Source organism: Orbicella franksi, chromosome 8 (genome assembly GCF_964199315.1).
Source record: "Orbicella franksi chromosome 8, jaOrbFran1.1, whole genome shotgun sequence".
Lineage (NCBI taxonomy): Eukaryota > Metazoa > Cnidaria > Anthozoa > Scleractinia > Merulinidae > Orbicella > Orbicella franksi.
Window position 1 is genome coordinate 7720259 of NC_138152.1, and position 23728 is coordinate 7743986.

The window sequence follows — 23728 nt, forward strand, 5'->3', positions numbered from 1 at the left end:
GTCCCTGGTGCATTTCTATACCAAAAACCTGGAGCAATATACCTATAATTTAAAGTTCAATAGGAAGGGTGTGTTTTTTTTATGAACGGTAATAAAGTCGAAACTTTCTACAACGGCCACCTTGGGGACAAGGAAAGTCTCCGTTATGGAGCGGTATCAGTAGGGGTGAAATATGACACCGATATTTTCTTGGGTTTCAACGTTTTTATCTTAAAAAAGGCTTAGTGTAACATGTAAATTCGTAACAAAATCAAAATATATCAATAGGACAGAAACCAAACAGAAATAGAGACCAAAGACCTGAGGCATGGATCAAGTTTCGTGACCATGTCCAATAAAAAATGCAGTTTTGTAGACAGCGTTCGTCAGTTGTTGATTGACCGGCCGTTGTGAAGAGGTTTTTTTTGGCAGTTGGGACGTGTTTTAGTGGCTGTTGCTGTTGTGGAGAGGTGGCCGTTGTAGAGAGATTAAAATAAGAGTGACCGTCCGCCGGAATGAAAAGAAAGGCCGTTGCAGAGAGGTGGTCCTTTGTGGAGAGGTGGTTGTGCAGGTTCGATTGTAGTTTCCATTTTTTCACGCAGATATAGAGAAAATGCCCTGCCTACACGAGGCGAGCAAGGAGCAGTTTGGATTCCCTGTCCACGCCCCCCGGGGCGGGGGAGCTCGTCGTACCTTTTAGGGGTTAAAAATGAAGTTTTAGTAGCCCACAGGGTGTTCAGCCTCAAAAAGTCCAAAGCGGGAGCTTTGGCGATGCCTTTTAGGGTATTGAGCCAAAAAAATATGACGCGGGGAGATAATGTGTTATGTAAGAATTGGCATCTTTTAAAGGAGAAAAAAACAGGATCTTGGTACCTCTTAGGGGATCTTCCCCTCGAGGTCCACGTCGCCATCTTCACTCACTTTGCAAAACGTCAGATATCGACATATTTGGTACAGTGGCCGATTCTCACGCAATCCACATTTGCCTAATTGTCCCAACTGGGACCACTAAACAAAGTCAAGCACTTACTCAACTAACGCCATGACAGTTATTCGGACTGGCCAACAGAACGGTGAAGTCTTGGAATTTTAAAAGAGAGCGAAGTCTGGAAACTTTATAAGAAAGAAATCTGGACAGCGAAGTGCGATTGATGAAGAAGCCTTTGTAGTTTTCTGTGTTGCTGCTTACGCTTTGCAATTGGCGGACGCCTGTTGGAACACTCCAAGAAAAATGATGTCACAGTATGTTTTATTCAGAGGTATGTGCCATATTAAGGAATACGAAACGAACGATTCATCTATAAATCTGGTGGTAAAAGACAGGGGCAATTGTATCCATAAGAATTACAAGCACACGGGTAAGAAATACAAAGGTTGAATCATCTTGCTTATTCCACAAGTACAACGTTTCGATAGTTGATCATGAAGTTTCGTCAACCGCTCGCGCTTTGTTATCGGCATTACCTCGTCTCAGACCAGGATTTCAAGAAATGCCGCGATGAGACGGTTATTTTTAAAAGTAGAGTGTACCTGTTTACATGAAATGGTTGTGTTCGAATATTTACGCCAAACATGATGGATGCAGCTGTAATCGATTGTTTACTCATCATCACAACCCTGTTCAAGAACAAGGGTGACCGCAGTGACTGCAACAATGATCGGGACATCTCTCTCCTTTGCGTTGCTGGCAAGCTCTTTGCCCGTGTGGCACTCCGTCGCCTTCCGCAGTTTGCAAAAGGAGTGTACCCTGAGTCTCAGTGTGGTTTTCGATCCCAACGCTCAACGGTTGATATGATCTTCTCTGTGCGACAGCTACAAGAAAAGTGCAGGGAACAACAACAGCCTCTTTTCATTGCCTTCATCGATTTAACTAAGGCTTTTGATCTGGTTAGCAGAGATGGCCTCTTCAAGATCCTGCCTCTCAGCGGCTGCCCACCAAAGCTTCTGAGCTTTCTGGAGTCTTTCCACAACAACATGCACGGTACTGTTCGATTCGATGGCAACATGTCTGAGGCATTCAACATTCGCAGCGGAGTCAAACAAGGCTGTGTGCTGGCTCCCACCCTCTTTGGAATCTTTTTCTCAATGCTCCTGAAACATGCCTTTAGAGCAACAAATGCTGGCATTTTTCTCCGTTCCCGCACTGATGGCAAACTTTTCAATCCTGCCTGACTCAGATCGAAAACCAAAGTCAGCCAAATTCTCCTCAGAGACTTTTTGTTTGCCGACGATGCAGCTCTGGTTGCTCATAGTGACGACGATCTCCAGAACCTCCTCAATGGCTTTTCGAACGCCTGTGATGACTTCGGCCTAACCATAAGCCTCCAAAAAACCAAAATCATGACTCAGGATACAGACGTTTCCTCTTCTCTCTTCATCAAGGACTATGCACTTGAAACGGTCAACAGCTTCATCTACCTTGGTTCTACCGTTACTAGCACCACCTCCATTGACACCGAAATAGGAAAGAGGATTGGGCACGCTGCAACCAACATGTCCAAACTTTCACAACGTGTCTGGGAAAATCGGAAGCTCACTACTCCCACCAAAATGGCTGTCTACAGAGCCTACATCATCAGCACGCTCCTCTATGGTAGCGAGTCCTGGACAACGTATGCAGCACAAGAAAAACGCCTGAATGTGTTCCACCTGCGCTGCTTGCGGCGCATCCTCTCCATCGCCTGGCAGGACCGCATTACGAACAGTGCTGTCTTAGAGAGAGCAGGCATCCCCTCCGTATACACCCTTCTTCGCCAGAGACGTCTGCGGTGGATTGGCCATGTACATCGAATGGATGAGGGCCGCATTCCCAAGCAACTCTTGTACGGAGAACTAGTACAAGGAAAAAGGCCGGTAGGACGACCGTTTCAAGGACGTGGCGAAGAGGGATATGCAGGCCATTGGTCTTACAATCGATTCTCGGGAGACTCTTGCCAGTGACAGGAGTGCGTGGAAAACAAATTGCACCGAAGCCCTACGAGAGGGAGAAAAGCTTCTGCACATCACAGTGGATACCAGGAGAGAACGTCAGAAGGCCAGGGCCCTTGCTCCACCCACTGATTCCACTTATGTCTGTGGTTCTTGTCACCGCATCTGCCGATCAAGAATCGGACTCCAAAGCCATCTCAAAAAATGTTTAAGGAAATGTACAATTACTAACACACGCTAAAATTATGGACTAGATTGTCCGATAATGCCAATACTACTACTACTCAAACTTCACGTTTCAAAATGTTTTTATTTTTTTACTTGAAGTCAAGTTTGGCTGTGGCCATGGGTGTTCCACAAAAGTTAAAACTGCCGATAGTGAACGAATAATGTGTGCTACAGTTGTAACCTTCAAAAAGAAACATACAGTAGGCGGAAGGAAAATCAGTTTCGGGCGATATGCACGTGCCGGTGATCGAGATAAATTTGTATAACATTACAATGTACCAAAAGGAGCGTCTATTTTTATTTGACTGCAAATTTTTGCAAAAGTTAATCAAGTGGTCAATCTAAAAGGGAAAAAAAAATTGCAAGTATCCTTATTAACGAAAAAAGGTTTCTATTCGGTTATTTTTGTTCTTGATGAAGGTAGCTGGCCAAGTTCCATGTTGGTTTCACGAATGACGAGTTTACAGAAATGTACCACACGTTTATCTCTCTCGACGAGTTAGTTTTTTTGGGCCGCGGAAGAGACTTTTACACATCATAATAAAGAGTATGGGCCTTTAGAAAATTTTAGTTTCGACTTCAAATTCAATGTACCAGTGGGCTTTTGATGGTATTGAAATTAGCTAAAATTAGCCATTTCGCTCACGAGCTTCGATGAAGGTAATTGTATCGGCCTAAAATATTATTAAACTTGGAGCTTTTGCTAATCAAATTAATGCTTTAGAAACAGCAAGACATGCACTATGAGCTACCCAAAGTATATTGACAGATATCATCGCGTTGATCTGTACGAGCGAAAAGAAAATGCACAATTTTCGGCCATTTTCGGCGGCGTCAGGCAGCTAAAATGGCGATTTTCAAACTTTCCTCGATTTCGAAAAAACTAGAGCGCTTCAGGACCTTTGAATGTTATTTTCGAAAACAACTCACTTTAGAGGTTATTTGGACAAAATATGAAGAAATCAAAAATTTCGCGACTGTCATCTCATTCTCGGTATTTATAGGAACTGGCTCTTAAGAGAGAAAAATTGAAAACAACTGTCATAAAAGTGAAGGAACAATGCATTACTCAAGCCTTATAACAACAGCGGTTCAAGCACACTTGTAAGGCCTCAAATTCAAAGAGAGTTTACAAAATATTGGCGTTGTTTACAACCGTGGAATTTGGCATGGTGAAACTTTACCAACACTAGAACCAGTAAAAAATATACACGGCTCAATTAAAAATACGCAAATACTAGAAAATAACGCGTAGTCTTTACTAACCTTAATATTTGACCACAAAATCGCGTGTACATCGTCGCTTGACACCAAAAACGCTCAATGATTAGAAGACAGTTCACGTTCTCCCACTACCAAAATGGCCGCTTATTCTCCTTCTCAACGTTTGGTCGCAAAAAGTCCCGTTTAATTCTGGCTAGAGTCTATGCGAGACTGGAAACAACATATTTTCTTTGTCCACATGAAAGGTCCGCCATTTTCTCTGCTAACAATAGCTTTATGACGTCATGGTTGTCCTAATACATCGGGATATTCCGGACTTATAAGCGCATAAATTATGCTTAATAGACCTTTATTTAGTCCCCTGGTTGAAGCATAACTCAACACTGCCCCTTGTGTCACACATTTGTGCTATCTTAAAAATACGTATTTCTCAATTTCTCGATGCTTTCTCGATGCTCCTTCTGTGCGTATCTTCAAAGACTGCACAGACTATAAACACAACTCATGGATCTGTTAGCGGGTTCGTAACAGTTCTAGGGTCAAACAAGACTGTCATCCGCTGCTTGGGAAACCCCTTCGCCAAAGCGGAACTTAACATGGACAACGACTTGCGAGTCTGCGAGCCCGAGCCTGGAGCCGGGAGTCTCTTTTTGCGAGCCTCGAAAGATTCCCACACACACACACACAAACAAAAACAAAAAACGGCATAATGCCCTTATGTCTTATTCCTTTTTCCGAATTCCCTACATAATATAAGTGAAGAGAAGTAGGGCAATGAACCGGTTTGTCAAAAATGGAATGGCAAATTCGGTCGGACCGGTCTGACCGCAATATTTAGGTCGGAGGGAACCGAAACGGACCTTCCCATTTGGCTTTCGACCGAAATGTTAGGAATCTTTGGCATAATGGAAAACACCTGCAGTCTTCATGTGTCGGTGCACTTTAGCATAGCAAGTGAGCTAGGTGATAGAGAGTTCCTTTTTTAAAAAATTATTTCTATCAATTTCGCAGATAGTTTAGGACGGACATTTTTCCCATCTTGCTTTTGAATTACCAGATTTTAATAGTTCAGGGTCCGGCTCGTTCCCTCAAGCATGTAATACTTTTAATCTCATCATGTTTAAATAAAGGTTGTTGCTTACCTACTTACTTATCAGATGGGAATTATTGATAAGGGGATTTATTAATGATCGGATGAGATTAAACTGGAAGCAGGGAACTCGTCGTAATTTCAACTTCCAGTGGGGAAAGGTCGCTTTCGAACCGCAAATCTCAACCTTTCGACACTAGAGGAACGAAAATTAAAGTTTCACAGTGAGATGAAATTGTACGGGGAAGAGGCTTGAAGTAATGATCTTGAAGTTCTAATCCGTGCAGAGCACGAGAGGCGATCAACAGCATCTTCTGGTCAATCGTGTACTAAGCTGGAATAAGTTGAGTTCGAAGACGATGCAATACACAGACGCCTACCAGTAGTGAACCTGCAAACTTTTTTCTTGTGTCTTGCAATCAAAGTTCACCTATACTCATATTCGATAGAATTGATTGAATACCTTAGCATATTTTTCTTTCTTCCCGTACATTGAAGAAATCCAAAAAATCCAATGTTGGTAGGGACAATTTAGCCCCAGTACACATATGACACTAAAGAGTATCTGAAGAGTATCTGATTCCTAATTTGACAGTGAGGTCCAAGATGCGTCCAGAGCAGATGGCCTTCTGGAATGAGCTTGTACCAAGTATTGAAGAAACAATAAAACCAACAAAGCTAGCCACATACCGATGACAACTGAAGAAACAAATGACAAAGAAGGTATGGCTGCGTGAAGTTTAACCGTACACACCATAACCAGTAGTCTTTGGTTATCTAACTCTACTCTGACCGGGCTTTTTTGATCGTCTGCGACCGGGGAGGATATGAGGGGTATAGAATCCACCTCCCTTGGTAAAGTCACTTATATCACGGAAGTAATACTGAAACTTTAGAGCGTGTGTACCTATACTACATCCAATATTGTGCCCTTTTAAGGCAAGGAACGCGGGAAAGTGACGTCAAATCACATGTCAATACTCTGTTATTGATATTATTATAGATACGAACTCGTAGGCTGTTTTTGACTGTTTTGTAACTGTAGTGTAAGTTTAATTGTAATTGTTTGAGCAACAAAATAATAAATAATTCAATAAATCAATAAATCAATAAATCAATGAAATACTGCAGTTTTGTTGTATCGGTTAGTTTCCAAAGCAATGCTTTAGTATGAAAAACTGTAGTATAAGCCCGTTGAAATATTTATTGAATGCCATAAATAGTTTGAAGAATTCTTGGATTGGTAGCACTGATGTAATAGATCTAAGGGTAAGACCATGAATTCGAAAGCGAGAGGGGAGAAGGTGACAGGCGACTGGGAGGGAGGAGTGGAAAGGTTGGTAGAAAACTGGAGACATAGGCATTGTTATCATTCGATTTCATGATTGAAACAGCACAAAGGGGACTTAAAAAAGGAAAAGAGAAAAACAAGTTAGAATGAAATACTTGGTGCATGTGTCATGACTTCATTTATTGCAATACAAGTAATACGTCGACAAGGAGTGCCAGTGCTATATCTACAGAACAGACATAGCTCTAAAAAAGTAACAGTTACGAAAAAAATAACTCACGCATTCCCCTGATTGAGATGCTGAAGGCACAAGCGTGAATAAGCTCGGAGACCTTTATTGATACAATCAGACACTTTAAAGAGGTATTAAATTGATTGTGGTAGAACCAAAACCAAACGAATTACTTTCTAATTAGAGTTGTCAGCCATTCTCAACCCGTAACAAAATAAAAACCAAAACCAAAGTAATTACTTTTCACTGCTCAATCGAAAATCGCTCGATTGTCACTATTAAGGTCATTCCCTAGTATCGCATTGCGCGTCGTTACTGCGCATAATTTATGGCGTTATTAGCGCGCGTTCGTGCACGAGCACATTGAAAAAATAGCGGATTTGCCTTGATATTGAGTTCTGTCACTTGAAAAAAGGCTATAGCTCACTAACGAGCTCGGGCATCCCCAATGTTTTTCCAGTCATTTTAATCAACTGATCATTAGCTTTGCGTGAGGAAAGACTGATCTGACTTCCATTGTTGAATATTAAATAAATAAGGAAAATAGCAGCTGCACTGTAGTCTTTTCTGTTTTGCAGTTTGATAGCCATGGCAAGCAATTTGGTTCCAATATTTTAAAAAAGGATTCAGCTGTCTATTAAAATCAAACTTAAAAAGTTTATTTGTGTCCGACACAGGTATTGACTGTAGTTTGAGGCGTGTTTTCATGAGTCTGGGCTCACAAAGAGTTTACAATAACTTGGAATGTGTTCTTGTAATAACCATTAAATAACGCTAAAATGCATATGGGACATTTTCAATGCCTCACTACTGCTCAACGAGCAAGGGCACCGTTCTTTTTTTAATTTTATGTTTAAAGTTCTCATATGATAAACATTCATTGGGCAAAGTTTGAACAGAAATCTATGTGCAGTTTTATTTCAGGAGAATTACCTTAATAATAACATTCATTCATGCCTAAACTACTTCGTACGTTAACGAAGTACTTACATATAAATTTGTTAATTTGAAAAGCATAAAATTAAGGCGCCATCACACTACGAGGGAGAAATATAAAAACGCAACCATCGCCGGTCATTTTGGAATTGTGTTTGAGGAAAACTCGGTCAGGGAAACCACGATTATCGTAACGTCGTCGTTTTCGAAAAGCTCCGTTTCAAAATGTTTTGGCGTTTTTGAAACTAAGTAAATACAAAGATGGCTAATTGACGCCGATTGCTCTTGCCTGTAGATAACGACTTAGGTGTATTGACCACGTGATATGAAGTCCTCGTCCCATGCTCTCAAAGGAAACGTCCTCAGATGTAAGATATACCCTGTAAGTTTCATCATCATTGCTTCGACATCCTTGAACTAAGTTACAAAGCTTTACCTTAAAAGAAGAGCATAGGTGAAGCTCCTTCGTATTAGCTACATACCAGTGAAGCAAGTACGTAGAGGAACCGGTAGAGGCTTTTTCTCCACCCCCCCCCCCCCCGTTAAAAAAAGACGGCCCGTTCCTATTGAACAACTGTTTATTAATTGAATTTATTTGCCTTACAGGACTAGACTTGCATGAGAGACAATAACTGAGAAATGTGTTAATTGTAACAATTTCTTAACTAAGCAGGGACCAGTCACCTCACAAATGATGGGCATCAAAGCCTCTCTGGTTTGCTTTTGGTTAATAAACCTGCAATGTCTGGCAATTTTCTGTTTCATATCATATGTTTACTCAAGTGGTGGCTTGGCCTCCTTCACCAAAACAGTTGAAAAGTACTCCATGGCAGCATCTATACCCAATACACTCATTGACGCCCACTCCCGTTCCCGTAGCGTGGCCGCAATATCCCTAATGGAGCAGGAAAAGTTGGACAAAGCCAAAGAAAGCCTTGCACAAACAGCTTTGACATTATCTCTTGGATATTGGAGGAGGAGTGGCTTTGCCCGTGTCGGAGAAAACAGTTGACTACGTCAAAAACAGAAAGAAATTTCGAAACGTCAGAAAAGCTTTTGAAGTGTATACCGAGGTTTTGGAGCTTGAATTCAGGAAACCAAACATCGACCAAACCAACATTCAAAGAGCACAGGAAGCCTTGAAAAAAAAAAAGCATTTAAAGCTGATATTAACAGATATCCTCTTTTGAGTAACGGGTGGGCAAAGTCTTTTCCAAAGCAAGTAAGTGGTTGCGAGAAACTTCCGTTCTCGAGGTGCTTGGGCCACTCACCGACACTTTGTCAATCGGTGTTAATATCTGGGGACTGGACATTAATATTAGAGATAATAATCCTGCAAGTATCGCTGCAGCCTCGTTGAGCATTGCTGCTGGAGTAATTGGCCTAACCACATTTATTGCCGCAATAGTCACACGAACGGCCGTACTTGGTCCAATCAGGATTATAGCAGGGGCCTTACTTGGTATCGCGGCAACATTGGTAGAGCTTCTTGCTTCTCTGGGCTACGGCAAGGAGGCAGTGAAAGCTTACAATGAGAGACTTGGGCAACTCAAGGACTTGAGGGATGCTTGCAAGGCTCGAACTGAGAGTGGATGGAGACCCTGGGAAAAATGGGATCACAGTACAGTGACGTCTATGTCAACAACCAGACTGCTTGTATTGCAGACTCAGGTTATAATCTGGAAATGAAAGACGTTGGCACAATATCCAAAGCGTCTTTTTATAAACGAGGATATCTGGGTACTCCATCTCCGGACAGACCAGAAATCCTAGCAGAACTAAGGGGTGATCAATCCTTGTGTGTGGGAGAAAATAACTTTATGCATAGTCCTAAAATGCCACAAGACCCACCTTTTACTGGTTTGGGTAAAACGACGGGGTGGGTCGGCTTTGATTTTTATGGTAAATCTAAAAAGGGCACTGAATATGATGGGGTTCATGTTTTTGTCGATATAGATTTTATTTCTGATCACGAGCTTAAAGGTGTTGAAATAGACACTACTAGGAATGCGTCACAAGTGGTACAGATTCAAGTGCAAGCCAAAACGACGTCATCAGTATAGGTGACTATAGGGACTTGGCGAAAAAGGGGTTAGTGGAAGGAAGCAAATAAATTTTAATCAAAACTGGTAGGGGACACGACGCTTTGAACATAACTGGTATTATAGGGGAGTTCGATGGTTCATACAAAAATTTCAGCTCACAGCCGATTTGGGAGAGGAAGAGAATGTTCTTTCATTTCATGGAATGTCTAAGGTCGCAGCGACATTGATAGCGTGTTTTTTTAATCCCCAAACGGGTGAGGTGAAATAGTACCTCGGACAAAATAGAAACACTCACACGCTTGGCACTGTGAAAAGTGCCGGTCTCTTTAGTGGCTCACCATTTGATGGCCACGTGATCCTTTCTGCCGCCGATTTCAAAGTTGTCCAAACAGGTGGGAGTAATGAGTATGAATTCAACTGCGAAGATTTGATTGCCGCTCGATCATCTACACCTCGTCAATTCCAAGCTTCTCAGCTATCAATTAAACTTCATCGATCCAAACCCTCTGCTAACCGCGTTTACTTAAACCGTATAAGAAACCCAGAAAAAAAAAATGTAGAATTTTTGGAAGTGCTGGTGAGGTCTAGCTCTATGCTTATATCTGTGTGAACAAAGAAAAAGACCGTTAGTGATCAAACAATGATGCACAGTGAACTGATTATAAATTAACTTCACGAGTGGTTGTCTCGTTGCACTATTATCGGAAAATCACCTTGCAGAGGTCTGTGTAAGAAAATGCCTAGTTGCCTCACTTACATTAGTCCCATTGTATAAGTAGGCGGCAGTTTTCACCTGGTCCTTGCCATGTTTATTTTTTATCCGTTGTATTGTTCAAGTCATATTTCTGTGTTCTTGGTCCAACACATTGACGGTTCTTATCACGTGATTAATCAGTCGTTCTCCCCAGAATACAAGAGCCCCTGAGAATTCCAGTCGTTGATCTAGAGTAGCTACGTTTGCATCGAATTACTTCTAGTTTCGGGTTCCGTTATCAAATGGCATCACCGGTAGATTTCTCGATCTTTGTTAATCAGATCAAACTGTTATTTATTTATTTATTTATTTTTTTTTTTTTTCTGCAAAACAATCTTCTATCTCAGTGCCGGTAAATGGTGTAGAATATTGCCTTCCACGTTTACTTAAATAACTAAATAATAATTAAAATAATAACTGTTAGATGTCAATTCCTGTCTGGACCCGAAATAATTCCCTATTCTAAACTTCTTTCATGCCTTTAATCACACATCCCGGCAACCCTACAAACGTAATTGATAAGAGATTCACGAACAATCAAGCCACTGACGGTAGATCCAGCGTGTTAAAGGGGAATTGCATTGAAAACGATAAAAGCGCAATCATCATCATTCCGTTTAGCATCAGAGATCGGCCAACAGTACGACGAAACAACTACAGTTCCTTAGCAACAAAGACGGAATACTTTTAAAACCCGCGTTCCTAAGCAGAATAATCGATCAGAAGCATGTTAAAACCCAAGGAGCTGAAATCATCAGTCACAATGCGGTTCAAGCGATATGGACTATGTTGGTTACACACCGACATCTACAACGCGTTGCACAGCATACCTAGCTTTTTTAACTCTTCAATTGAGAAACACATACTCGTGAAGCGCAAAACGCAAAACTGAATTTAATTAGCAACTATACGGTACTCAAAAAGTGCATGCCGAAATAAATTATTACAATGTCTCACTAAAGAAATGCTAATAATCAACGAACACCTTCCTTTGATCTACGAACAGACTCTATCCTCACGCTTTCCTTTCCTGTTAGAAACATCACAACGTCGGACTACTGTCATTTCAATTAATATTTCTGCTAAATTTAATCGGTTGTTTATAACAGTTGCCACCTGCACGTGCTAATGTGAGATTATTTTTTTGTCCGTCTGACAACTGTCATATTCTCATTCATGGTGATTTGTAGTGGTTTCCAATACGCATTGCATCTCTATGTTCTGTGCCGGAAAACTACCAATAGTAATTAGCTCAAGTTGTGTTTTTTCACAAAACGATTCAAGTAACCCTTGTGATAATCAATAGGTTAAGCTCGTACCTGTTTTGTCTATATTAGTTTGACCGCGTTATGACAACAAACCCAAAACTCTCATTAAAGCAACTAATAAAACAACTGCTAAGTGCCTTGACAGACCTGTCATGTACGACTCTCAGATCTGAATTAACACACCTGCAGCTGCAGTTTATTTGAATTTTAATATTGTGCACAATATTCTGCGCCATGAAACCTTCAAGGCACATTTAGCTGCTCCGACATGGGCTTCCCTACACATTATCGAATCTGCTTTCTTCTTTTTTCTCTCAAAGCTATTTTGAGCTGCTTGGATGGTAGGTCTTGTAAATGTTGATCTGTTTTACCCACTAATTTATTATGCTAGAGGCAAGATATGGACTTTTAAGCTTCGTTAAATAAAGCTCCCTTCAAGCCCCCCTGCGTTAATGCGTTCAAAGCATCATCTAGATAAGCTGCTACCGTTTTTACAACGCTTTGATAAGTTCTTGGAAGGGATTGGGGGAGGGGGTATTTGTTTTCCATAAAAGTGTGAAATTCTCCCACCTGTAGTTTTAGAGATAGCAAATACTGATATACGTATTTCTTCACGTCATAAAGAAATTTGTCATTTGTTTCTAGAAAGTAATGTTCATACTAAGAAGCGAGTGATTTTTAGTGTAAGGAATTAATTCTTACACAACAGGTACAATTCCAGCTAGATCGTATGGTAACGTGATACATGTATTTCGATAGTATTGTTTGGCTTAACAACGCAAAGTCGAGGGGGGAAAGTTAATTTTTAAGGCTTAAAAATTGCCCTGTCATAATTAATTGTTATTCTGGTGTAGTAGGTCGCGAAACTTAATCAATCTTCAGACGACGAAATTTTGACTTAATTTATCCGCGTTGCCTATCTCTCACAAAATATCCGTCTTTTAGGAGAAACGTTTTCCAGGAACAATGTGTTAGGGGAGCTTTGTTAATGCCGTTTTTTTAAGAAAAGCGCAGTCGATCGTACAAGTTAGAATCTGGAAGGAAAATTTTACCACACAGTTTCAGAGAACAGTACGTGACAATTAAATTTGAATATGGAATTGTTTCAAGGTACAAACCATATGATAAGAATCATACAACGTTAAATCGTTTTACAACCCGAATATACTTTTCTTTATCATTTTTATCTATTCTTATGTTTTTTGCTTTTTACGCAGCATTTACAGGCTAAATTTTTAATTTTTAATTCAGTCGAGGCAATTTTGCAACAGGGGAGTTCCCTTTACAGGCGGCGCGTCATATAATGATGGACTGTTTATCATGCCGCTAAAGCATTGAAAATTTCTTGAAATTGTCGAGGAATTGTTGTTTCGTTTATCTTTATTTTCTATTCAGACCGTCCATGGGGGCCTCACCATCTTTGCCGGCATAAAACTTAAAAAATATATATATAAAGCAAATATCTCCAACTTAGGCGACTGTTTAAACAAATTTGTGGGAAGAATTTGCATGAATTGTTGTTGGTTAAGGACCTTTATGTTTCCATGGAAACCAGTGTTTAACAGGCATGTTTTTCAAATATTGATATCTGATGTTTTTGTCAAAAAAAATATTTTCAACTGCTTTTGCTTTTTTCAGTTGTTCTTCGCATATTTGCTAGGTTTTAGCTATTTAGGCCCGGTTCAGACGCCGTACTTTACATGAGTCGAATCGAATTCGAATTTAGGCCGAGCCAAAGTAATTTAGACCGGCGAAAGTGATTCAGACGCCTATCTCAATTCTAGCCGAATAAAATTCAATAGGAGATAAAAGTGCATTTCGATCAGCGCTGACATGTGCTGAAGTCCCATAAACATAGTAAACAACAACCAGGCACGATCAAAAGCCGTCATGTGAAAAATTTATGAAACGTTGGCAAAAAGGAGCATTTATCTATATATATGTAACTGCAAGAAGACGACTGAAAAATTGGTCAATTTCAACTTCCAACCTTTTTGTATGCCATGAAATACAGCACAACTTGGGCAAATAGCCCAACTGCAATATTCCGGTTAATTTACAAATGCAATATATTCACACGTAATTCAAACACAAGCACTGTGATGAATGCTCATTAATTTTGATGCTGTTTACCGAGGTGGCAGCAAACTGAACATATCGGCTTCTTCTCTGATGAGCGAAACCCCCCATTTTGATACGCTGACGTACAATTTATACTTTTGCGCATACCCACGTCTTCAAAATTAAAAAAAAAAAAATCAATTAATTTATGTCTTTGGTTTGGGTTACGTGAAGATCGACGTCTGAATCAAAACCGAACCAGAGCCGTTATTCCCGGCTGAGCCAGGCGTGAAGAACGTTTCGAATTGATTCAGACGCCGGACTTCACATGAACTCAGTTCATTGAATTCGATTTGGCTCATGAGAAGAACGGCGTCTGAACCGGGCCTAAGAGGCAATTTGTGGTTTCCCAACAATCATAAATCCAGAAGGCTCCGTTCATTTATACCAGCTCAGTAATATCATGAGCAACAAAATACTCCTTAAATTAGCCGAAAATTTCAGCATTCTCTATCATGGTTGTTCCCGATATCAAAACCAGTTTTTATCGGTCCCGAAACCGGTTTTTGCCGATCCCCAAACCGCTTTTTTTAAGCGAAACCGGTCTTGATCCAATCCAAAACCGGTTCTTGCCGATCTCAGAACCGGCTTTTGTCCTACACAAAACCGGTTTTAGCGGTCTACCAACGGTTTTGACGATCCCAAAGCTGGTTATTCCGATCCCAAAACCGGTTTTTGGCAATCCCCAAACCACTTTTCGCCAGTCTCAAAACCGCTTTTTGTCAAACAAACCAGTTTTTGGCGATCTTAGAACCGTTTTTTGGTAGTTATATATGGTAAGCTAACAGCAAGTAGGATTTCTCATTAGTTCAGAACTATATGCCCGCAATGATTTCAGATTTAGTTGTATGGCGTAATAGTCCGTATGACTTAAGAGGACATAATAAGGCCGTCGTTCGACGATTTTCCACTTATTTCATGAAAAATTCTATTTGTTACAGTGGAACTGTACTGTGGAACTGTGTTTCAGAATATTTTAATGATTCTCGTGATTTTAAACAATTTTATTCAAAGGCAAAATCTAGTCCGATATTTAAGGAAATTAGATTTGCGATAAGGTAAATTAATTTCTGATATTTCATTCATTTTATCAGTAGGTAATTAGATGATTAGATAATCAATTAGATACACGACCCCTCGAGCATGTAGTGCTTATTTCCCGTGCTCAAAACCGCCTTTTGGCGATCTAAAAACCGCTTTTTAAGCCACAAAACCTTCTTTTGTTGCTGATAGTATAACCCATTTTTGGCTATCTCAAAACCAATTTTCGCCAATTTCAACACCGGTGTTTGTCGATCTCAAAACTGGTTTAGTCCAACACAAAACCGGCTTTTCTTGATTACAAAACGAATTTTTACCGATCTCTGGCGATCCCAAAACTGTTTTGTTGTTGTTGTTGTTGTTGTTGTTGTTGTTTTTTTTTTGCCGATCTCCAAACCGTTTTTCCGATTTTAAAACCGGGTTTTGCCGATCTTTGATCGATCTAATTTTGATTACTCACACTTATTAACAGTAATGGTAGGCTATCAGCGAGCAGCATTTGTCCTAAATTTATGTGCATAGGCTTGTTTCGATAGCTAATTAAATGTCAGTAAATTAAAATAGGCTTAGTCAACTTAAAAATCCTTAATATCTGCAGTGGCAAAGTATTCTTAATTACCAAGCTAATAGGAGATCATTTGAACGCTTCAGATCAATGCCGTGAGTTAGAGTTTCCTGGCTCCTACTTCTTCTATGGGGAACGACTGATTAATCACGTTATAAGAACCATCAAAGTGTTGGACCAGGACTCTTGTGAACTGCAATGCTACCTAGAACACAACTGTGTCAGCATTAACTTTCAGTTTACTGGAACACACAACTGTGAGTTGAACAATGCAACACATAAAGAACACGATAAGGACCTGCTAAAACAGAAGGCTACGTATACCATGGAACAATTGTGAGTAGAACGTCCGTATTTTGCATGTACAGTCTCCGTCTGCATTTAAATGAAATTTCGACAGTTAAAACGGGGGAATGTCTTTGCTAGCATATGACAATTGAAGTATCAGTCAACAATAATTCATCATCATTTCCCTGGCATACCCCGGGACATGTGCCTACTGAAGACGAAAGATGCCATCGAACGACTCCGCTCAACAGTAACATTGTGACTCGTAAAGACGGGCCTTCAAAGACGATAGATCGCCACGGTTCCTATTTGCTTGCTCTCTCGACGATCTTAAGAGAAATTAAAAGAACTGTAAATACACTAACTTATCTACCTTCTTTTTACTGCAATTTACTGAACCGTTTGTAGACGACTGAAGATGTGACGTTTTATCACACGTCGCATCGGCAAAAATGACTTCAGGGTCTTATGAAAAGGAAGAAAGCGTTGTTATAATTATGTTCAATGAGCCCTGGGAAAAAGACAAACCACAAGGCTGTAAGCTTGTCTATCTGCATATTTAATGAGCGTAGTAATAATTAAAACAGCTTAGGGTTTTTGTAATCGATTTAACTGAGATTTTTTTGTTTAATTTATTAAGAATGCTTGTACCAACGATCCTTGTCATAACAACGGAACCTGTCAAACGGGTTTTACCAGCAAAGGATATCGCTGTTTATGTGCCTCTGGATTCAAAGGTGACAAATGTGAACTTGGTAAGAAATGAAAATGTTTACCGTATATTTTCAGCTTGAGGTTGACAGAATATATTGCATTTGTAAATTAACCGGAATATTGCAGTTGGGCTATTTGCTCCAAACCAGCTGAATCACTGGGCTTGGCATCTTCATTCGACTGCATGCAGCTCTAAAAGGCATGCAATGTTGACATTTTGATATTCTGAAAATTGAACCAGAAAATATTTCCGGATCTAATTGCCCCACATCAAATCCAATTAATTGCCAGTTTTCTCACCATTATTTCTTCATGGCCGATAGTATTTCTCCTCGCTTAGGGGAAATAAAAATAGCAAAAATAAATATCAACATCAGGGAACCCTCACTTTTTCTTTGGCTTACCGTCGGATTGCTACGCTCAAATCCCCCAGTGGCTGCCTAGCCGTTCTGCCCTTGGCCAAAAGGTAGGCCTGGTCACTGAAACATCATTTACGTTCACCTCTTAATTTATTCTCCTTTTGCATTTTTATTCCGTGTAGCCATAAACTTTTGCGCCGTGCAGAATCCATGCAAGAACGGCGGTGAATGCGAAAATACACGCGACGGCTACTTCTGCAGGTGTGAGGTTGGCTTTGCTGGGAAAACATGCGAAACTAGTAAGTTATTATAATATTACATATGCGTCATCCTACAAATTCACCAGTTGCACAAGAGTTCCGTCGCAGTACCTGAGAGTCCGTATTGTGGTATTACAAGTATATGCATTGTTAATTTTTTCTCTATGCGACCATGCAAGTGAACTGTCTATAAGATAGAAATGTTTGTATTTATAAGTATGAAGATGCACTGGAGAAAATGTCGACTGTATTTTTATTTTATATTAATTATTAACTCATTAAGCCTTTACTTTCAAACTTTCTCATTCCATTTCAGAGTTGCCAATAAGTTCAACAATACTGTCGAAAGATGAATCGTATGTGTCCCATCTCTTTCATTTTCTTGGGCCAGCTGTTGGTAATGGTTCTCCGTGGAAGCTGTGTTACCGCGCCTCCTTACACGGCTGGGATGCTTTTACCTTTCACAGCTTGTGTGACGGAAAGAAAAATACTGTTACAGTTATCGAAAGTAATCACTATGTCTTCGGAGGATACACGGACGTTCCATGGGGTAAATGACCGTGTAATTGCTACCTCTTTATCTGTCTTATCGCTCAGCCCCTCTCATCTCTTTTGGTCTACCTGTCTACCTGTCTACCTGTCTACCTGTCTGCCTGTCTGCCTGTCACTGTTTTATCAGTTTTTACCGTCATGTGTTACACTTGTTAAATAAAGTTGTTACTTCCTGCCTTCGTTCCTTCCTGCCTGCCTGCCTGCCTGCCTTCCCTCCTTCCTTCTTTCCTTCCTTCCTTCCTTCCTTCCTTCCTTCCTTCCTTCCTTCCTTCCTGCCTTCATGCCTTCCTGCTTTCCTGCCTTCCTGCCTTCCTTCCTTCCTGCCTTCCTGCCTGCCTGCCTGCCTGCTTGCCTTCCTTCCTTCTGGTCTCGGCCGAAGTGCTCCTACTAATCCTGAATGGGTTTTTAACCGCAGAGTTTTTCTCAGATCGGTTTATCGGTACCCATTTATTCCCTAGGGTGGAGAAAGGCACCGTGAGAGAAAAATGACTTGACCATTGACGCAACACCATGATCCAGGCCGCGGCTCTAATATACCAACCATTTGGCCTAAAAGTTAAATGAGCCTCGCCAAGTAAGGTGACCAACCAACCATGTGTTCTCTCAGTTGAAATGTGAACCATGTTTTTGCAAGCAGTTATTGAAGCAGAAAGTCAGAGGGTTCGTCAAATTTGCATGATCAGCTTTTTTTCATAGCACTTCCCAGTAACAAAAAAGACATGACAGCCAATGTGGAAGTCGAGGCTGTTTCTTCCATGTTTTGCAAAAGTAAAATAAACAAAGAGGTGAAAGAAAACCGCATTATTTAAAAGCCATGGTATTTAGCACTACTGCGCTAATGGGAACACTATAAATCGAGAGACATAATAGAACACAAAACTTGTTGCAAATCCCAACTAATTGGGCGTGGTGGAGGGTGTGGACAAAACGTGGGGTAGGCCATGGTCTAGGCCAATGGCCTAGGCCATGGTGTAGGCCATGGTGTAGGCCATGGCCTACCCTGTGGCCTACCCTATGGCCTACCGGTGGTCAGATTTGCAAAAAAAAAAAACATAAACAAAACATCAGTAAGAGTCGAACGAGTTAGCTGGCATAAAATTATAAGCCAGCGCTAATGGGGGTATACTAAAAAAAAAGTCACTAACACGATACAATGTTATGCCAGCTAACTCGCTCGACTCTTACTGATGTTTTGTTAATGTTTCTTAAAATCTGACCACTGGTAGGCCATAGGGTAGGCCATGGCCTACACCATGGTGTACACAAAGTGTAATTAATCCACGATGACGGAAAATAGGTATATCGTCGCGTTTTCGTGACTGACCGAGGAATTTTCAAAGGCAAATTTTCCCGCAAGATTCAACTGCACGCTCCCGATATTTTTTTTATAAACAATGGGATATAATTGAATGATTAACGTTGTGGCTTGCACATGCGCTGATCCGTGAAGCTCTCGCTTAAAAGAAGCTACCAGGCTAAGTCCAGACCGTTGGGCTCAACTCAGCATAGAACCTATTGTTCTTCAGTTTTAAGTTATATTCCCTTTTCTTTAGGTTCCACAACCAATCATGGTGGATATCGCTACACTGACAAGGCCTTTATTTATTCTTTACGCAATGAAGAAGGAATTCGCCCAATTAAGGGTATGGTGAAAGATCCACCACAAGCAATTTACGTGAATCTAAGTTACGGTCCAACATTTGGTGGAGGGCATGATATTTACATTGCTGATAACGCAAATGGTAATGGCAATTCATATACAAGAATTGGCATCTCGTACGATGCTCCAACTGGAGTAGAAGAACAAATCACAATTGTTCGTTTCACTCCCGATGAGGTGGAGGTATTTTATCTCCTTTGAGTGACCAACATTATTGGATCATTCATCGAACGTATTCTTAAAATAAATAGCTTTATTTAAGGTTTCATATGTATTTAATTAAGCACTATTGTGCTAATTGGTGACACTGTAACTAAATAAAAAAAAATATATTGCAAATAGAACATAACAACGCAGTCGAGGAGGATTTGAATCAAACACCTACAAATATCATTCTGAAGCTAGGCCCAGATAAATAAATAGTCCCGATTTTGAAGTAAGCACATCCAACTTTTACTGGAAATTTCTTACCATACCTATACTTTTTTCGCGGAAAGCAATGGAGCGCATATCGCATTACTTTACCAAAGATCTTAGAGACGGTACGGTCTTCAAAACACTTAAACACCTCCACAACAGGTAATTGAACCTCCCCTCCCCATAAGCAAGACATACACATATACTTTATTTACTCTCGAAGTTTAGGTAGCTAAAATTGGCTAATATCTTCGAGAACATAAATATAACAAAATACAATACTTATACGATAAATATGCTAAAAATAATGAAAGAGCTTAACTACGTACGTAATAAAACTAGAGAAAAGTTGCAATGCTACTGAAAACAGTCATACTGTAATATCTTTCGCTTAGAGTCCTAAGTGATTCTGGAAGAGAGTTCCATAATTTAGCAGCTAAATATGAAAAGGAATGCAGGCCGTAAATTGTTGTTTTTGGATCAGGAAGAGACAATATAATTACTGCGTGCACTATAGGTTGAAGAGCGCAGAGTAAACATATTACTTTAATACCTTGGATAGTAGACCATTTTACAGTTGTCTGTTCAGTGACCTGGCCTTTGAATGGCATGCAGCGAGGCTGGAGGTGACCTTCTTTTGATACAGACCTCACTGCTATTGTTATGTAAATCAAGTTGTTCTAATTCTTATCAGGTGCATTTACATGGCAAAAGCAGAGAGGTCTGTATCAACTTAAAGCAATGTCACCTCCAGCCTTGTTACCATTAAAAGGCCAAGTCACTGGGCAGACAACTGTAAAATGGTCTATTAAGAAACTTAGCATGCTTTGACTTAAAAAAAAAAAAAAAATTGTTAAGTAAAAATATTGTTGATCCTATTTTAAGACTTGTCATCATATTAACATTTTAACCATCGGTGACAGTTATAATCTAATTCTGCAACCTATAATATCTTGCGATTATTCCGAACAATAACCAAAACCGCAAAGAGCGTTTACGAAACAGAGAAAAGAGGAACGTTAGTCGGGTGGATAATATTAGTTTTGAAAATATGTGTCGGTTATTTCAAGGATGTACAGTTCATGTATAAGGTTAAACATAATTTGTGCCTGCGGACTATTTGTAACATGTTTTATACTAATAGCCACACTTATAGTTTATGGTAGAGAGATTTTCATTTACCTAGATTTAACCCTGTTACGCGTGGAAAACATTCAATTCGATTTCTAGGCCCAAGACTATGGAGCAAACTAAGAAATAAAGAAAGATCGGCGATAAATCTCAAGCAGTTTAAGACCGACGTACGGAGGCTAGATCTAGACAACATCCTAGATGGATGTAGCGGCTGCCATCTTTGTAACTCATAATTTTAATATCTCTTATAGGACTTTTCTGTATATTATTCTTAGATAGTTCTTTTTAGGTGTCTCCTATTACCACTGGGGATTCATAGGATTGCATTGAAATCCTTAATCTAAAATATCGCTGAAATTTAAAATGTAAGATTAAAAATTGAAGTCAAAGATTCCTTAAATGTAGACTTTCAATGATAATATTAATAATAATAATGATAATAATAATAATAATAATAATAATGATAATAATAATAATAATAATAATAATAATAATAATGATAATAATAAACCTTAGGATTGGCGACCAAACAACTAATAACACGCCAAATCGTTTTCGTCGTCTGTCACTTGTTCCATGCCCTTCCCAGGTCTGTAATTCGTATAGTGATGTCTGGTTGAAGGTAGCTCCGAAAAAAAACAACAACAGCCGAGGTGTGGAACCGCTTGCCATCTTGTTTCCGACAAGCAATATTGGTCCCTACATCAGCTTACACTTAAACTGAGATCATCGCCAGAGGTTTATATATATATATATATATATATATATATATATATAGATAGATAGATAGATAGATAGATAGATAGATAGATAGATAGATAGATGGATGGATAGATAGATGTATATATATAACAGTAAAAACTCAAGAGCTAGGTTATATGGTCATTTAATCGCTACTCCGAGTTTCATGCCTCATGCGAGGCAATCATCAGGCGACTGCCAGAAAAAACGGTTACATTCAAAGATCTTTGAATGTAACTGTTTTTTTCTGGCAGTCGCCTGATGATGCCTCGCATGAGGCATGAAACTCGGAGTAGCGATTAAATGACCATATAACCTAGCTCTTGAGTTTTTACTGTTATTTCCGCTCTAGTTCAGCTATTGAGCACTTTGTAGTAGATGAGAATTTCACTCCATTTTTCGGTTATATATATATATATAATAAACAATGGTAGCAAGACTTCAATTCATCGTTTTATTGCGACAACGCTGTTTCGTATGGTCAAAGGATGATCACACTCATCAGGCAATATCAACGAATGACCGTTAAATTTCACAAACTGGCAATTAAAAGCTAACTTTAGGTTGCTATGAGATATAAAAACAGTTGCTATGATATGGAAAAACAGATGCTATATAACATTGAAAAACTGGCAATAAAAAATAATAATAATAATAATACTAAAAAGTAAAAAAAAAAAAAATGAAGCAGTTGCTATAGGATTTAAAATCTGAAATCTCGTGTTGCTAATATCTATCTATCTATCTATCTATCTATCTATCTATCTATCTATCTATCTATCTATCTATCTATCTATCTATCTGACCGGACTCGCAAAAACATAGCCATAGAATTTTACTTGTCAATGATAACCTTGATACAATTTTGTCCTAGAACTAGCCTTCCACGAGGCTTAACGTAGCTCAAATAACAGCAAATAACTCTCCTGTATGCCTTTTGAAGCCAGGAAGACTAAATTCACCGTCTTTTCGTTGAATCATGAATTGTACAATTTAATTAAGACTGCTTTCAACATGAAATTGGAGTCTAAATCAATACGAACGCACAGATATCAAAACCGCGGCCGAGAGCTAATCTATCGCTTTCTAAAGGCCTGCATCGTCCTAAATGGACTGAACAAGAGCTTCCTACATCGAGAATCGATTGAACCTCAAACAAACTAGGCCATAGTTAGCAGTAAGCGAACATTCAACATGTTGTCGTTACGTCAATTATCGCCCTGAAGCCACGCAAATAAATTTCTTCCGCGCTAGCGAATCACGGACAGTTCTGATACTTAGCTAAGCCGAGAACGCCTAAAATTAATAAAAAAAAAGGAAATTCTACTCACGATCAGCGCTTGAACTCACGTTCTTCTCTCTCCTCGTGGCCATGTTTTGCTCGCAAATAGCAATGTCCCGGATGTACTTCAATTTTGTCGAGCGCGGAATGGCACATCCAGATTTCAACAGATTTTTTTTTTAGCTACATCAAAGTTCAGAGCAAATGACGCCAACAGCAGCTAGAAATGTCTAGTCCATTGCACGTCTGAGCCCTAAATCGATGTGGCTAAAGAGTTTTGCTGTCTAAAGCAAGCACAACATTATCGCCACAGGGCAAACGGCCTCCTGTTACGGGACTAAATGTGACCCGTACAGTTTACACATCTCCTCAGGCCCGCCTCACGTACGATAATGGACGACGCTTACTAGCAAATCGTTAGACTTGGGCCTTCATTGGACTTAATGATGTCCTCGGGAAGACTTCCTTTAGACAGCAAATACAGAACGCTAATCGGTCGCTCCTTGTCAGAGTCACCGCGCGAACTGAATTCAGACGAGTATAGCCTGGGCTAAACTTAACGCAAATTGAAAACGGGGTTGGGGGAGAGGGGGGGGGGGGGGTGGGGAGGTGTTGATAA

General features: G+C 39.9%; 1 protein-coding gene across 1 annotated transcript; it reads left to right on the forward strand.

Moving 5' to 3' along the window:
- Positions 1-12234: 12234 nt before the first annotated feature.
- Positions 12235-21395, forward strand: LOC145494142 (uncharacterized). Its single transcript, XM_081473603.1, has 6 exons — positions 12235-12316; positions 15789-16039; positions 16631-16745; positions 17246-17362; positions 17640-17873; positions 19429-21395. Exons 1-6 carry the CDS (start codon positions 12244-12246, stop codon positions 19734-19736), a joined length of 1098 nt encoding a protein of 365 aa, XP_081329729.1. The 5' UTR covers positions 12235-12243; the 3' UTR covers positions 19737-21395.
- The last annotated feature ends 2333 nt before the right edge of the window (positions 21396-23728 follow it).

Coding starts and splice junctions, on each gene's coding strand:
- LOC145494142 (XM_081473603.1), top strand. CDS start 12,244: ATGGGCTTCCCTACACATTATCGAATCTGCTTTCTTCTTTTTTCTCTC. Junction 16,040..16,630: donor CGTATACCATGGAACAATTG/TGAGTAGAACGT, acceptor TAATTTATTAAG/AATGCTTGTACCAACGATCC. Junction 16,746..17,245: donor AGGTGACAAATGTGAACTTG/GTAAGAAATGAA, acceptor TATTCCGTGTAG/CCATAAACTTTTGCGCCGTG.